General features: G+C 39.4%; 1 protein-coding gene across 2 annotated transcripts in view; it reads left to right on the top strand.

Annotated features, from left to right (window-relative positions):
* dync1li2 (dynein, cytoplasmic 1, light intermediate chain 2) overlaps positions 1-13,731 on the top strand; it is a 42,391-nt gene that overhangs the window by 23,854 nt on the left and 4,806 nt on the right. For both annotated transcript variants that reach the window (XM_061974756.2, XM_061974755.2), the window contains exons 6-12: positions 1,150-1,243; positions 1,353-1,488; positions 1,621-1,732; positions 1,836-1,895; positions 3,813-3,857; positions 3,974-4,091; positions 5,973-6,101. In XM_061974756.2, the coding sequence (XP_061830740.1) occupies positions 1,150-1,243; positions 1,353-1,488; positions 1,621-1,732; positions 1,836-1,895; positions 3,813-3,857; positions 3,974-4,091; positions 5,973-6,101 (694 nt within the window). The remainder of the gene's footprint in view (positions 1-1,149; positions 1,244-1,352; positions 1,489-1,620; positions 1,733-1,835; positions 1,896-3,812; positions 3,858-3,973; positions 4,092-5,972; positions 6,102-13,731) is intronic.

Raw genomic sequence — 13,731 nt, 5'->3', positions numbered from 1 at the left:
ATACAGGTCACACTGAGGATGGCCGTATAAACAACTTTAACACTGTTACAAATATGCGCCACACTGTGAACCCACACCAAACAAGAATGACAAACACATTTCGGAAGAACATCCGTACCATAACACAGCATAAACACAACAGAACAAATACCCAGAACCCCTTGCAGCACTAACTCTTCTGGGACGCTACAATATACACCCCCCGCTGCCCCCCCCAACCCCGCCCATCTCAGCCTCCTCATGCTCTCTCAGGGAGAGCATGTCCCAAATTCCAAGCTGCTGTTTTGAGGCATGTTAAAAAAATAATGCACTTTGTGACTTCAATAATAAATATGGCAGTGCCATGTTGGCATTTTTTTCCCATAACTTGAGTTGATTTATTTTGGAAAACTTTGTTACATCCAAAGACATGCACCTGGGGATAAGTTGATTGGAAACACTAAATTGGCCCTACTGTGTGAATGTGAGTGTGAATGTTGTCTGTCTATCTGTGTTGGCCCTGCGATGAGGTAGCGACTTGTCCAGGGTGTACCCCGCCTTCCGCCCGATTGTAGCTGAGATAGGCTCCAGCGCCCCCCGCGACCCCGAAGGGAATAAGCGGTAGAAAATGGATGGATGGGTTACATTGTTTAATGCATCCAGCAGGGCATCACAACAAAATTAGGCATAATAATGTGTTAATTCCACGACTGTATATATCGATATCGGAATCGGTAATTAAGAGTTGGACAATATCGGAATATCGGCAAAAAAAAAGCCATGATCGGACATCTGTAGCTGTAAGTTATTCTTTTAAATCTTTGCTTGAAACAGTAGATGTTCCTGCACAATTATTTGCACTTAGAAATACTTATATTTACCTCATAAAAATGTGATTAGAACATTTGAGCATGATTGTGTTCAATTACAGTAAGCGTGTTTATTCTAACCAGTCCTGCTACTTTATTTTACACACAAGCTTTTTTGTGGGGGGGGGACATGTACCGCAATAATATTGTAGCATGATATCGAGGGACAAACGGTAGAAAATGGATGGATGTATATCGTACTGTGAGATTTTGATATTGTTACATCCCTAATTATTTTATTGAATATATTCATTTATTGTTGATATTTTCACACATTCTTGTCTCTTTCTCGTATCTACAGTGCGACTCAATCAGCGTATTGGAAAAGGAACACGACTACAGAGAAGAGCACTTTGATTTCATCCAGTCTCACATCAGGCGATTTTGCTTACAATGTATCCTTCAAACATGTTCTGTTAATGTCGGCCTTGACATTTAGCGATTAGAGCATTTACCTTGTAACTTCTACTTCAACCTACTTTGAAGCTTAACCCACCTAAACAGATGGAGCTGGCCTAATCTACACCTCAGTAAAGGAGGAAAAGAATCTGGATCTACTTTACAAATATATTGTACATAAGTTGTATGACTTCCATTTTACCAATCCTGCCCTAGTAGTGGAGAAGGATGCAGTGTTCATGTGAGTGAAGCTGAAAGTACACATGTCTCACATGATACATTTCTTCAAATGCTTAGTGTTTATGAAATCTAATAACACATTGGATATAAAAGCAGAGTTTAAATTTTTTTTACTTTTTGTGATGTTTTGTAGTCCATCGGGATGGGATAATGAGAAGAAAATCTGCATTTTGCACGAAAACATTACATCAGTCAGACCTGAAGATCCATTTGAAGATTTTATCACTAAACCTCCAATACGAAAGGTAGGGCAATTGATCACTGCTGTCCAAAGTCTGTGAAATAAGTGTTTTATCCGTGTGTAATTGACATTGATTGCTGTTCCTGTGTTTCATTATTATGTTCCAGCTGGTTCATGACAAAGAAATAAATGCTGAAGATGAGCAGGTCTTCCTGATGAAGCAGCAGGTATGTTTATGACTACTACTTCTCGAGCAGGGGTTTTTCACCTTTGTTACTTTGGGGCCCATTTTTTCCACTACAGAGGAGCCCATTCAAATATTACACTGAAATAGTAATCCTACTCTTCATTTTAATTGTGTTCAATAATTATAATATTTCTAACTATATCTCACAGTTATACAAGATAAGCCTTGTCAAATTATATGAAAGCATGTATTAATGACAAAGATTGTCAAGGCTTAGGTCAGGCTGATTACTGTATTTTTCGGACTATAAGTCGCAGTTTTTGTCATAGTTTGGCCGGGGGTGCAACTTATGTGTGAAATTGTTAACACATTACTGTAAAATATCAAATAATATTATTTAGCTCATTCACGTAAAAGACTACACATAAGATTTCATGGGATTTAGCGATTAGGAGTGACAGATTGTTTGGTAAAGTATAGCATGTTCTATATGTTATAGTTATTTGAATGACTCTTACCATAATATGTTACGTTAACATACCAGGCACGTTCTCAGTTAGTTATTTACGCGTCATATAACGTACACTTATTCAGCCTGTTGTTCACTATTCTTTATTTATTTTAAATTGCTTTTCAAATGTCTATTCTTGGTGTTTGGTTTTATCAAATAAATGTTCCCAAAAAATGCGACTTATACTCTGGTGCGACTTATGTTTTTTTTTTTCTTCTTTATTATGCATTTTCGGCCGGTGCAACTTATACTCCGGAGCGACTTATACACCGAAAAATACGGTACAAAATAAATACCAATTAAATATACTGCAAAAGAAGGGTCTCATAAAAAAACTGATGAAAAATAAATTTACTTAGTTACGCAGACAAATAATATGTTTCTTAAACTGTCAATAAAATTTAAGTGCAAATAAAAATACAGCTTCACCACTGTAGTCATAATTTGTGCGCTTTAGAAACGTCTCTATGACCTGCGCTCCAGACTTCTGTAAATACTGCGGCAAGTGGTGGAAAAGTGTAGAACACCTGCGTACTCCTCTGGCCCATATGGACCACAGCTGAAAAGCAGATATTTTTCGGTGGCGCTCGCGGCTCAACGATGGGCCTATGGTAAAACGCTTGTCGAGGACCAATGATGATTTTAATCTACATTTAAAAAACACCTCTTTGAGGTCTAGATAATGTGTTGGATATGCTTCGGTGTAAATTTTGCTGCACAGTCACGTTTATAACCTGCTTTTTGAGTCTGCCTGCGAAACGTTCCCAGAATGCAAATGAAACCCCTCTCCAAAATTATCATCATTTATCTTTTAAAAATGTACACTTTTTAAACATATATCTTGAAGTCGTCTCCACAATGTTTTTTCCAGGCACAGACAAAAATTAACTTCATAAACATTATATAGATTCACCCGATCACAATATTTGGTACACTTTCACAAAACAATGCTTGTTTTTACCAGCATTTATATCACTGCATTTAGCATGTCGGTGGTATTATGCACATGCCCAAATTATGTGAAAATACTTTATCTTACCTTTTTATTTGTATTTCTCATAACCTGAAACAGAGACTGAGAAGCTGCTCTCGCTGAAAGGTTTACTTAATATCCAAATCAGTATGTCCACCTTGCTGTGATGTCACAATGTATCCAGACCTGAAAACCCCGCAAACAGAGACATAGAAAACTGCGTGCAAGCTTATGCCACAATGCATGAACTTTATGATTTCGATGCGAGTATCCAACATTACAACATTTATAAGTCATAAAAGGCGGAGTTTAAATAGGTCCGCTTTAAAAATAACATCTATATTCTTTTATGATTCTCTAAATGCTTGAGATGACGGGACTGGTGTGACGGTGACTTTTATGTTTCTTAATCATGTGACAAATAATCTCTTAATGAACCACATCTTGAATTATCCTGTCGCTTCTTTTTACAGTCTTTGTTAGCCAAACAGCCAGCCACGCCAACAAGAGGATCTACCGTAAGTGTATTCACTTGGAACTCTTCAAAGACTATTTTGGACACGTTGACTTTTTTAATAGACCATTCGAGCGTCAAACAAGTTGTAACATTCTCTCTCCGATGTCTGTGTTGAAGGAGTCCCCTGGGCGGACAGCATCAGGTTCTCCAAGGCCTGCGGGACGTGCTGGCCAGCCCATACTGACCAGCGGCTCTCCCATGGCTGCTGTCAAAAAGCCTGATGCCAACATGAAAGGTAAATATATATGTTACTATTTGTTATATTTTATGCTCAATATAAACGTTTCCAGATTTACTTGTGGACTTCGATGCAACATCAAACCAGAAACACTTAATCACTGTTTAAATACTGCCCCCAAGTGGTAATGAATATAAAAAGAGAGCACATTACTCCTGTTTTAGCCTTCCTCCACTGGCCGCCTGTGTCTTTTAGAGTCCATTTTAAAATTGTTTTACTCGTTTTTAAATCCGTACGTGGTCTTGCCCCACCTTACCTCTCTGAGCTGCTCCACCTCTATGCCCCCACCCGGTCCCTCAGGTCAGCTGATCAGCTGATCCTGGAGGTACCCAAATCAAAGCGCAAGCTCAGAGGGGACAGAGTCTGTTGCGGGTCCCAAACTCTGGAACGATCTCCCTCTCCATGTGAGACAGACCCCTTCTCTGGCTATTTTTAAGACTCTTCTTAAAACCCATTTTTATTCACTGGCTTTTAACCCAGCATGAGACTTTAAACTGTTTTTAACTTTTTTAACTGCTTTTTATCTAACAAATTGTTCTTAGGGTAATTTGTATTTGCTTTTTCATTGTGTATTTTACTTCTGTTGTTAATGTTATTTTTTAGTCTGTCCTTTGCCTCTATTTCTTTGTGGTGTACAGCCCTTTGTTTGTCAACTCTGGTTGTTTTTAAAGGGCTTTATAAATAAAGTTGGTATGGTATAAATGTTGACATGTGGACAAATTATCCCTTGTGAGTGATACGTACATGTTTATTTTAGAATGATTAGGCCACATGGTGACATACAGTAGTCATTAGCATGTTGCCCACACAGTCAGGAGATCAAGGGTTCGATTTTTTTTCTCTCTCCTTCCACATTACAAAAATATGCATGTTAGGTTCTTATGGAGACTCTAAATTGTCCTTAGGTGTGATTGTGACCGTGAATGGTTGTTTATCTGAATGTGGCCTGGGATTGACTGGCAAGCATTACAGAGCGTACCCCGCCTCTCACCCAAAGTCTTCTGCTATAGGTCCATCTTAGCCATGACACTGAGGACAAACCCTTGAGAAGATATTAGCAACAGTTTTTGGAATGTAATTGTTAGTTTTCCCTACTTTGTCACTAGTTATGTGCACATGGACACGTTTAATTGGATTAAAAGCCTAACCGGAAAAAAAAGGCTTCATGTAAACCCTCCATTCGTAATATTCTGATCCGATCGTTTGCATCAAAATTTAATTCCGATCGGGATGGGTGGTTTATGCCGAAAGTCTTTCGGATTGTAGCGCATGAAAACACATCTTTGGGTTGAAATTATCCTTACTGGGCATGTCTTTGACTTCCACTATACTTTGGTGGTGGAGCAGGGACTAAATAAAATAGTCTCGGAATGAAGCGATTGTCTTGCTGCTGTCTCCACCCATTCAACATGTACATAAGTAGCGTTATATGCTGTTGAGTTTCTTGCTCTAAAAACGAGGTAGCAAACCGCAAAATTACCGTGACAGTGTCGGACAAGCAGACATGCACAAAGCCATGTTTGTTTACAGGGAAAGTCACTGCTTTTTCAGAACTTGCAGTGAGTGAACTCGTCTAAAAGATGGCGCCATAGCAGAAACAATAACACATCTTTGTGTTTATGGTATGGTGCTGCGCATGTCAAAGTAAAGTATTCTGATTTAACATATCTGTTTTTATTCAGAGTCCATGTACACATGAATATTGTAATCGGAATTATGACCAGATTAAATAAATGTTGCCTTTTACACGTGGCTACTGACAGTGGTCCTATTAAAATATGTTCAACCCCATAAAATATTTAATGCTGATTTAATGTAGTTAAGAAAACGGGAGGTCATTGACGTTGGCAATGACGACACTGCATGTTTCTCCCGCAGCAGGGGCTGCCAATGAGGGTGTACTGGCCAACTTCTTCAACAGTCTGTTGAGTAAAAAGACCGGTTCACCGGGAAGCCCTGGAAGTGGAGCTGTTGGAGCTGGAGTGCAAGGCTCTGCAAAGAAAACAGGTACAAACACTCAGTCTGATCGCTGTGCAGAACTACATTTACAACCATACTGCAGTCTTGTTTTCAGGATCTCAGACATTTTGGGGGAGTTTTTAGCTCTTATTAGTTAATGTTATTAACACGGGAGTTAATAACTAGCGGACTGCAGTGCGAGTTCGGACCCAGACGCTGTCCTATACGGACCTGGACTTATAGGTCTACTTTTGTCCAGTGCAGTGATTATAGACTTGACGGCATTCGTTGATTGAATCAGTCAACTGAATTCATCAATCCACTAACCAATTGAATGCGAGTTAAACCATCACATTAGAGATGGACGATATGGTCAAATCTATTTCTCAATATTTATTGCAGCCATTTAAAATAACAATTATATATTACAATATATTATTTGGCATATAAATGATAATAGAACCATTTCAAAACAGGCTACGCTCTTAATTTAGCTGCTAACATTATATTGCATCATTTCCAGGTGTATTTTTTCCCACAAACTATTATTAATCTTCTTTTTATTTAGTGTTAATATCTGGTTACTTTCTGTTGTTACATGGTTGTATTTACAATTCTCTTAAAATGGAATAAACACTTATTCTTCTGTTTGGATACTTTACATTAGTTTTGGGTGGTACTATAAATCAGTGTATCGATCCAGTACCAAGTAGTTACAGGAGCAGAATTGGCCCTACTTAAAGTGTTCAGGATCATTAAATAATCAATATAACAATATAAATCAATGTTTTATTTTAATTATTCCCTTATTCACATCAGGAGTGTAAAACTCATTTTAGCTCGGAGTCTATTCCTATGTACGCCAGACGGGTAAAATCATGGCATAATAACTTCAGATTTTCTGTTTTACTTTGGCCCAAAATAGAAAAAGCACATTCTGAAAATGTACATATCACAACTAATCAATCAATCAGTGTTTACTTATACAGTATATCCCTAAATTACGAGTGTCTCAAAGGGCTGCACAAGCCACAACGACATCCTCGGCTCAGATCCCACATCAGGGCAAGAAAAAACTCAACCCAATGGGATAACAATGAGAAACCTTTGAGGAGACCGCAGATGTGGGAGAGGGGGGCAGAGCACAAAAGAAACGACAGATCAACTGGTCTAAAAGGGGGGTCTATTTAAAGGCTAGAGTATACAAATGAGTTTTAAGATGAAACTCAAATGCTTCTACTGAGGTAGCATCTCTAACTGTTACCGGGAAGGCATTCCATAGCACTGGAGCCTGAATAGAAAACGCTCTATAGCCCGCAGACTTTTTTTGGGCTCTGGGAATCACTAATAAGCGGGAGTTCTTAGAACGCAGATTTCTTGCCGGGTCATATGGTACAATACAATCGGCAAGATAGGATGGAGCTAGACCATGTAGTATTTTATACGTAAGTAGTAAAACCTTAAAGTCACATCTTTGTGTGTGTGTGTGTGTGTGTGTGTGTGTGTGTGTGTGTGGGTGTGGGTGTGGGTGTGTGTGTGTGTGTGTGTGTGTTTATATGTATATATAGTATATGTATATATAAAGTATATGTGTATATGTATGTATATATATATATATATATATATATATATATATATATATAGTTATATACTGTACATTATAGGTGTAATATGATCAAACTTTCTTGTTCTTGTCAAAAGTCTAGCAGCCGCATTTTGTACCAACTGTAATCTTTTAATGCTAGACATAGGGAGACCCGAAAATAATACATTACAGTAATCGAGATGAGACGTAACGAACGCATGAATAATGATATCAGCGTCGCTAGTGGACAAAATGGAATAAATGTTAGCGATATTACGGACATGAAGGACGGCCGTTTTAGTAACACTCTTAATATGTGACTCGAACGAGAGAGTTGGGTCGAAGATAATACCCAGATTCTTTACCGAGTCGCTTTGTGTAATTGTTTGGTTGTCAAATGTTAAGGTGGTATTATTAAATAGGTGTAAATAACCCTCTTGACAAAACACTTCAAGTTAGTTGAAAATTCTGAGGAAAAAATTGGTGCAGTTTCAAAAACACCATGAAAAAGTACACTTAATCTCAATGTATCTACAAATCAATCAAACGTTAAGTCACAGCTAACCTAGGATTGAACAAAAAACAAAATATAGCATAAATAAAAACTCTTGTATGTATCAAATACCTCATTTGTAATTTACACATCTTAATCCTTTGCTAACTCTACAAACTGAGGTAAAAACTATTCAAGAGGGCTGAGTTATTCCCTGCCTTCGAGGCATCACTGTGTGAACAATTTCAACAAACCAAAAATAAAAACTTAAAAGACTGACCGTATTGCAGAAAATCACACACTGTTCACTTTTTTTAAATTTGCACAGAAGACAATAATTTTCACATAACTATATCAATGTGCAGTGTCTCATGCTGCATTTTAAGTGGGCTAACCAATTGTTTATTTAACTCTTCTTTGTTTCACATTGGGTCAAGGGGGAGGAGTCGCAGCCCCGCTTTACCTTGTACCACTTGCTTGGTATAGTTGCTACCTTTTGCTTGGTATACGAGCTCATTTTTGCTGTTGCGACATCCAGTGGACACATTTAGAACAGCAGTTTCTTTAATTAAAAAATACAGCTAAATTTAACACTAAACAAACTCATCTCACGGGTCGGAGTGAAACTGTTTGCGGGCCTGATCCGTCACGCATGTTTGACATCCCTGAATGATGTATAATAAAGTCAATAGTGTACAATAACTAAACAAAATCAAAAACTACTCTTGCCTCTTATTTCTATAGTTTGTAAACAACAACAACAAAAAAATGTTGTGCTAATAAAAAAACATCAATCTAACAATTGACAATCTACGATACTATACTTGGTATCATTAACTGTCTTATCTGTAGCAATCCGCCCACCCCTGTATATATTCAAGAGCTCTAGCTTAGCGGTTAGCAATGCTTTTTTTTTGTAACTTGTAAGAAATGGTTTATTTGCCACCATGGAGGCAAGAATTAGTGATTTAGATGCTGCACTGTGGAGAGACATTAGCCGCAGCGCTAGCGTGTCTCGTCGAGGACTCCTTTGTTCGCTCGTCGCTGTCGTATTTGCAGGACACAGCTAGGATGTGTCATCAATATGTATTATAACAATATAACAGTAGTAATAAAAACCATAGTGTTAAACATACAGACAGACGAAAGAGCAGAAAAGCAAAGTAAATGACAGATGGCGAGAAAGGAGTAACAGATACAATTGAGACAGCGGAGATTAAATACTCAGTGCTGTCAAAGAAGAGAAAAGTGAATAGCGAGAGTAGAGCTTTCAACCCATTGTCTTCCTTTTGGGGACCACCAAACAAGTGTTACTGAGAGTATAACAAAGATGTTCACTGACGTTGTGAAAGCTCAACATGAAGGAAAGAGAACAGCCATGAATTCATTAACACCCAAATTGCCCTTCACCGTCACTCAACAGTCGCCAAAGAGCTCTAAGACAAAACAACACACTTTCGGCCTTCACAGTAAAAGCTTTGCAAGTTGTACCCTGTCTGACTTACCCTCTCAAAGGGGAACTGAGTGCACAGAAAATAAGCAGTCTCAGAGCCCAACATGAATCCTGACTCATCCTTACAGCTGCTGATGGATAAATAGACAGATATGGGGTCAGATCAAAGTGTGCACTGCGGGCCATTTGCAGCCTGCAGCAAACGGCCCGTGGCACAATCTAAATATAATATTAAAAAAAAAAAAACGAAGTGGAATGAAAAAGCAAAAGATCAAATGCAACGAGAAAAAGTTGCACAAAGCCACCATGATAGTGTTTTTTTTTTTTTTTTTTTTTTTTTTTTTATGTCCTGTCCAGCTTCTCAGGCAAATCATATAGTTGATGTAGATGCCCATGTCGGCTGTTCAGATTTACTTTACAAAAGAGAAGTGTAGGATACTTCTCTTGTTGCCTTATTTGTATTTGACTTTATTAAATGTATTTATATTATCATTTAGTGCAGCCGGGCCGGAGCAGGAGGGGATAGAAAGAGAAAAAAAAAGAAGACAGAGGGGGAAATTGTGGGGACAAGAGGGGGATTAGACAGAGAGACAAAAACAACAACAGCAAACAACAACAACAACAACAATAGAGCAACATCAGCAAATATGACATGTACAAATATGATGGTAAAAGTAATAGCAAATAAGCAGTTAGCGAAAAATAAAAAATAATACAGAAATGACAATGAGCATTATTACACTACAAATGGATCAATACAAATACCAATAGAAATAGCGCTATTGATAATGAACAATACCAATAATTTACCTTTATTATCAACAATACAGTTGTTTAAATGCAACAATACATATACGTAATGATAACTTGAGATACGAAAGAATGCAGAAAAATGGAGGGGGAGAAAGAGAAGCAACCTACATTAACCTTGTAGATTGTTATAGTCACAATAGGTTAAGCTTTGTCAGTGTGCCATGTGTTACACCCAGTTTACCCTAGGGCAACAACGTTAATATATGTTTGATGAAACGTGATTATGTGCATGAGTGTAAGTATGCATATGTACTTGTATATGTACAGAATGTGTATATGTGTTTGTACAATGAATGTATATGTACAGAATGTGTATATGTGTTTGTACAGTGAATGTATATGTACAGTATGTGTATGTGTATGTTTGTATATTGAATGTGCGTGTGGATGTACGAACATTAGGTAGGTAAATATGTACTGTATTTGTGTATGTATGTGGGAGCGTAGGTACCTATGTACGTATGTGAGCATACGTGAATTTGCATGTACAATACATTCGACTCCCAGAGTGCGTGGGAGCCAGAGCACGGCCCCATCACCCCCGAGAGCCCAACCCACAAACAGGAGGCGTGGTGCCCAGGGAACCAGGGACCACCGCCCCCACGCAGCCAAGCCGGCCAGCGACAGGAACCCCAGAGCCCGACCCACCGTACCGCCCACAAGGGCCAGCAGCAGGCCGCAGACAGACGCACCCGGCGGAGGACAGGGCACGAGAAAAGCAGGGGACAGCCAGACCCCAAGCCAGCGAGAGACCACACCCCACACGGGCAGAAAGGCGAGACGCCCCGCCCGAAGGACCCAGAGACTCCCCGCAACCGGACGGGAAGACCGCCCCCGCCCCACCGGCAACCGGGCCCCCACGAGCCCACCCCCCACCCCCGGAGAGCGCGGCGAGGCCAGCCCCCGGCCACCCCACCCAAACCGGCCGCCGCAGGACCACCCAGGCACAGGGCCACGGGAACCACCCACCCCACCCGCAGGGACCCCAACGATGGAGATGGAACAACCAGCAACCGCCCCGCCGAGCCCCCCCCCTGAGGGAGGGGAAAAATAAAAAAATAATATTAATAAAATATATTTTAAAAATAAATAAATAAATAAATTAATTAATTAATTAATTTAAAAAAAAAAGAATTAAAAGAAGATCACAGACATGCTGACAAACAAGGTCACTACCCCAGCAACTGGCCGACTCGCAGCACCTCGGAATACCTTGCAGCACCAAGCTACCACAATAGACGCAGGGACTAGGCCCAACAGGCCCCAACCAAGACGGGCACCCGGAAGGGATGGACAGCGGGACCCAGGAGCTCCAGACACGCAGTTCGGATGCAGTAGCCTGAGGCGTCGACCTTTTTTTCTTTAAAGGGGAACATTATCACCAGGCCTATGTAAGCGTCAATATATACCTTGATGTTGCAGAAAAAAGACCATATTTTTTTTAACCGATTTCCGAACTCTAAATGGGTGAATTTTGGCGAATTAAACGTCTTTCTAATATTCGCTCTCGGAGCGATGACGTCACATCGGGAAGCAATCCGCCATTTTCTCAAACACCGAGTCAAATCAGCTCTGTTATTTTCCGTTTTTTCGACTGTTTTCCGTACCTTGGAGACATCATGCCTCGTCGGTGTGTTGTCGGAGGGTGTAACAACACGAACAGGGACTGATTCAAGTTGCACCAGTGGCCCAAAGATGCGAACGTGGCAAGAAATCGGACGTTTGTTCCGCACACTTTACCGACGAAAGCTATGCTACGACAGATGGCAAGAATGTGTGGATATCCTGCGACACTCAAAGCAGATGCATTTCCAACGATAAAGTCAAAGAAATCTGCCGCCAGACCCCCATTGAATCTGCCGGAGTGTGTGAGCAATTCAGGGACAAAGGTCCTCGGTCGCACGGCAAGCAATGGCGGCAGTTTGTTCCCGCAGACGAGCGAGCTAAACCCCCTGGATGTCTTGGCTCACACCGTCCCTTATGCCACCGAAGATGATCAAGAGAAGAATATCGACCCTAGCTTCCCTGGCATGCTGACATCAACTCCAAAACTGGACAGATCAGCTTTCAGGAAAAGAGCGCGGATGAGGGTATGTCTACAGAATATATTAATTGATGAAAATTGGGCTGTCTGCACTCTCAAAGTGCATGTTGTTGCCAAATGTATTTCATATGCTGTAAACCTAGTTCATAGTTGTTAGTTTCCTTTAATGCCAAACAAACACATACCAATCGTTGGTTAGAAGGCGATCGCCGAATTCGTCCTCGCTTTCTCCCGTGTTGCTGGCTGTCGTGTCGTTTTCGTCGGTTTCGCTTGCATACGGTTCAAACCGATATGGCTCAATAGCTTCAGTTTCTTCTTCAATTTCGTTTTCGCTACCTGCCTCAACACTACAACCATCCGTTTCAATACATTCGTAATCTGTTGAATCGCTTAAGCCGCTGAAATCCGAGTCTGAATCCGAGCTAATGTCGCTATAGCTTGCTGTTCTTTCCGCCACGTTTGTTTGTGTTGGCTTCACTATGTGACATCACAGGAAAATGGACGGGTGTATATAACGATGGTTAAAATCAGGCACTTTGAAGCTTTTTTTAGGGATATTGCGTGATGGGTAAAATTTTGAAAAAAACTTCGAAAAATATAATAAGCCACTGGGAACTGGTTTTTAATGGTTTTAACCATTCTGAAATTGTGATAATGTTCCCCTTTAAAGCTGTCATTGCTCAAAAAATAATAATTAATTTAATGATAATTAATTATAGACCTATTCCAGGCTTCAATTACTTCACATAAAAAAATCAACTTTCAAATATTTTTGGGGAATATATTGCATATTTTTCTATGACAAAAAGGGCAAAAAACTTACAAGCAAAAAAAACATGTACAAATTAAAACTTATAATCGAATAGATCTGAAGTTGATCTCGAAGGGTTGAAAGTTAAAAAAAAAATTAAAAAATGATGACTTATTGTTTACACTTTTATATCCTTTTGGTTACTTGAGAATTTTTGTTGGATATTTTTTTTTTTAAACTGTCATTGCTCAAAAAAGAATACTGAATTAAATCGATGTTATGCATAAATGACCTATAATTAGGCTCCAATTACTTCACATCAAATATTACACTTTGAAAATGTTTCGCCTATTTTGTTTCTGCCATTAAAAACTGGGTTTTAACAGAAAAAGGGCATAAAGCAACGACACAAAAATTACTAAAAAATAATACTATAGAACTTATTTTTAACATTTATATGACCGAAACCCTTCCGGCTCCCCGGGACCAAAAGGTTGAAAAAAATCTACCTATTGTATTGGGTTTGAAAATGAAAAATA

This window comes from Nerophis lumbriciformis, linkage group LG15, assembly GCF_033978685.3.
Source record: "Nerophis lumbriciformis linkage group LG15, RoL_Nlum_v2.1, whole genome shotgun sequence".
Classification (NCBI taxonomy): Eukaryota; Metazoa; Chordata; class Actinopteri; order Syngnathiformes; family Syngnathidae; genus Nerophis; species Nerophis lumbriciformis.
This window is presented reverse-complemented; position numbering and strand designations above follow the sequence as displayed.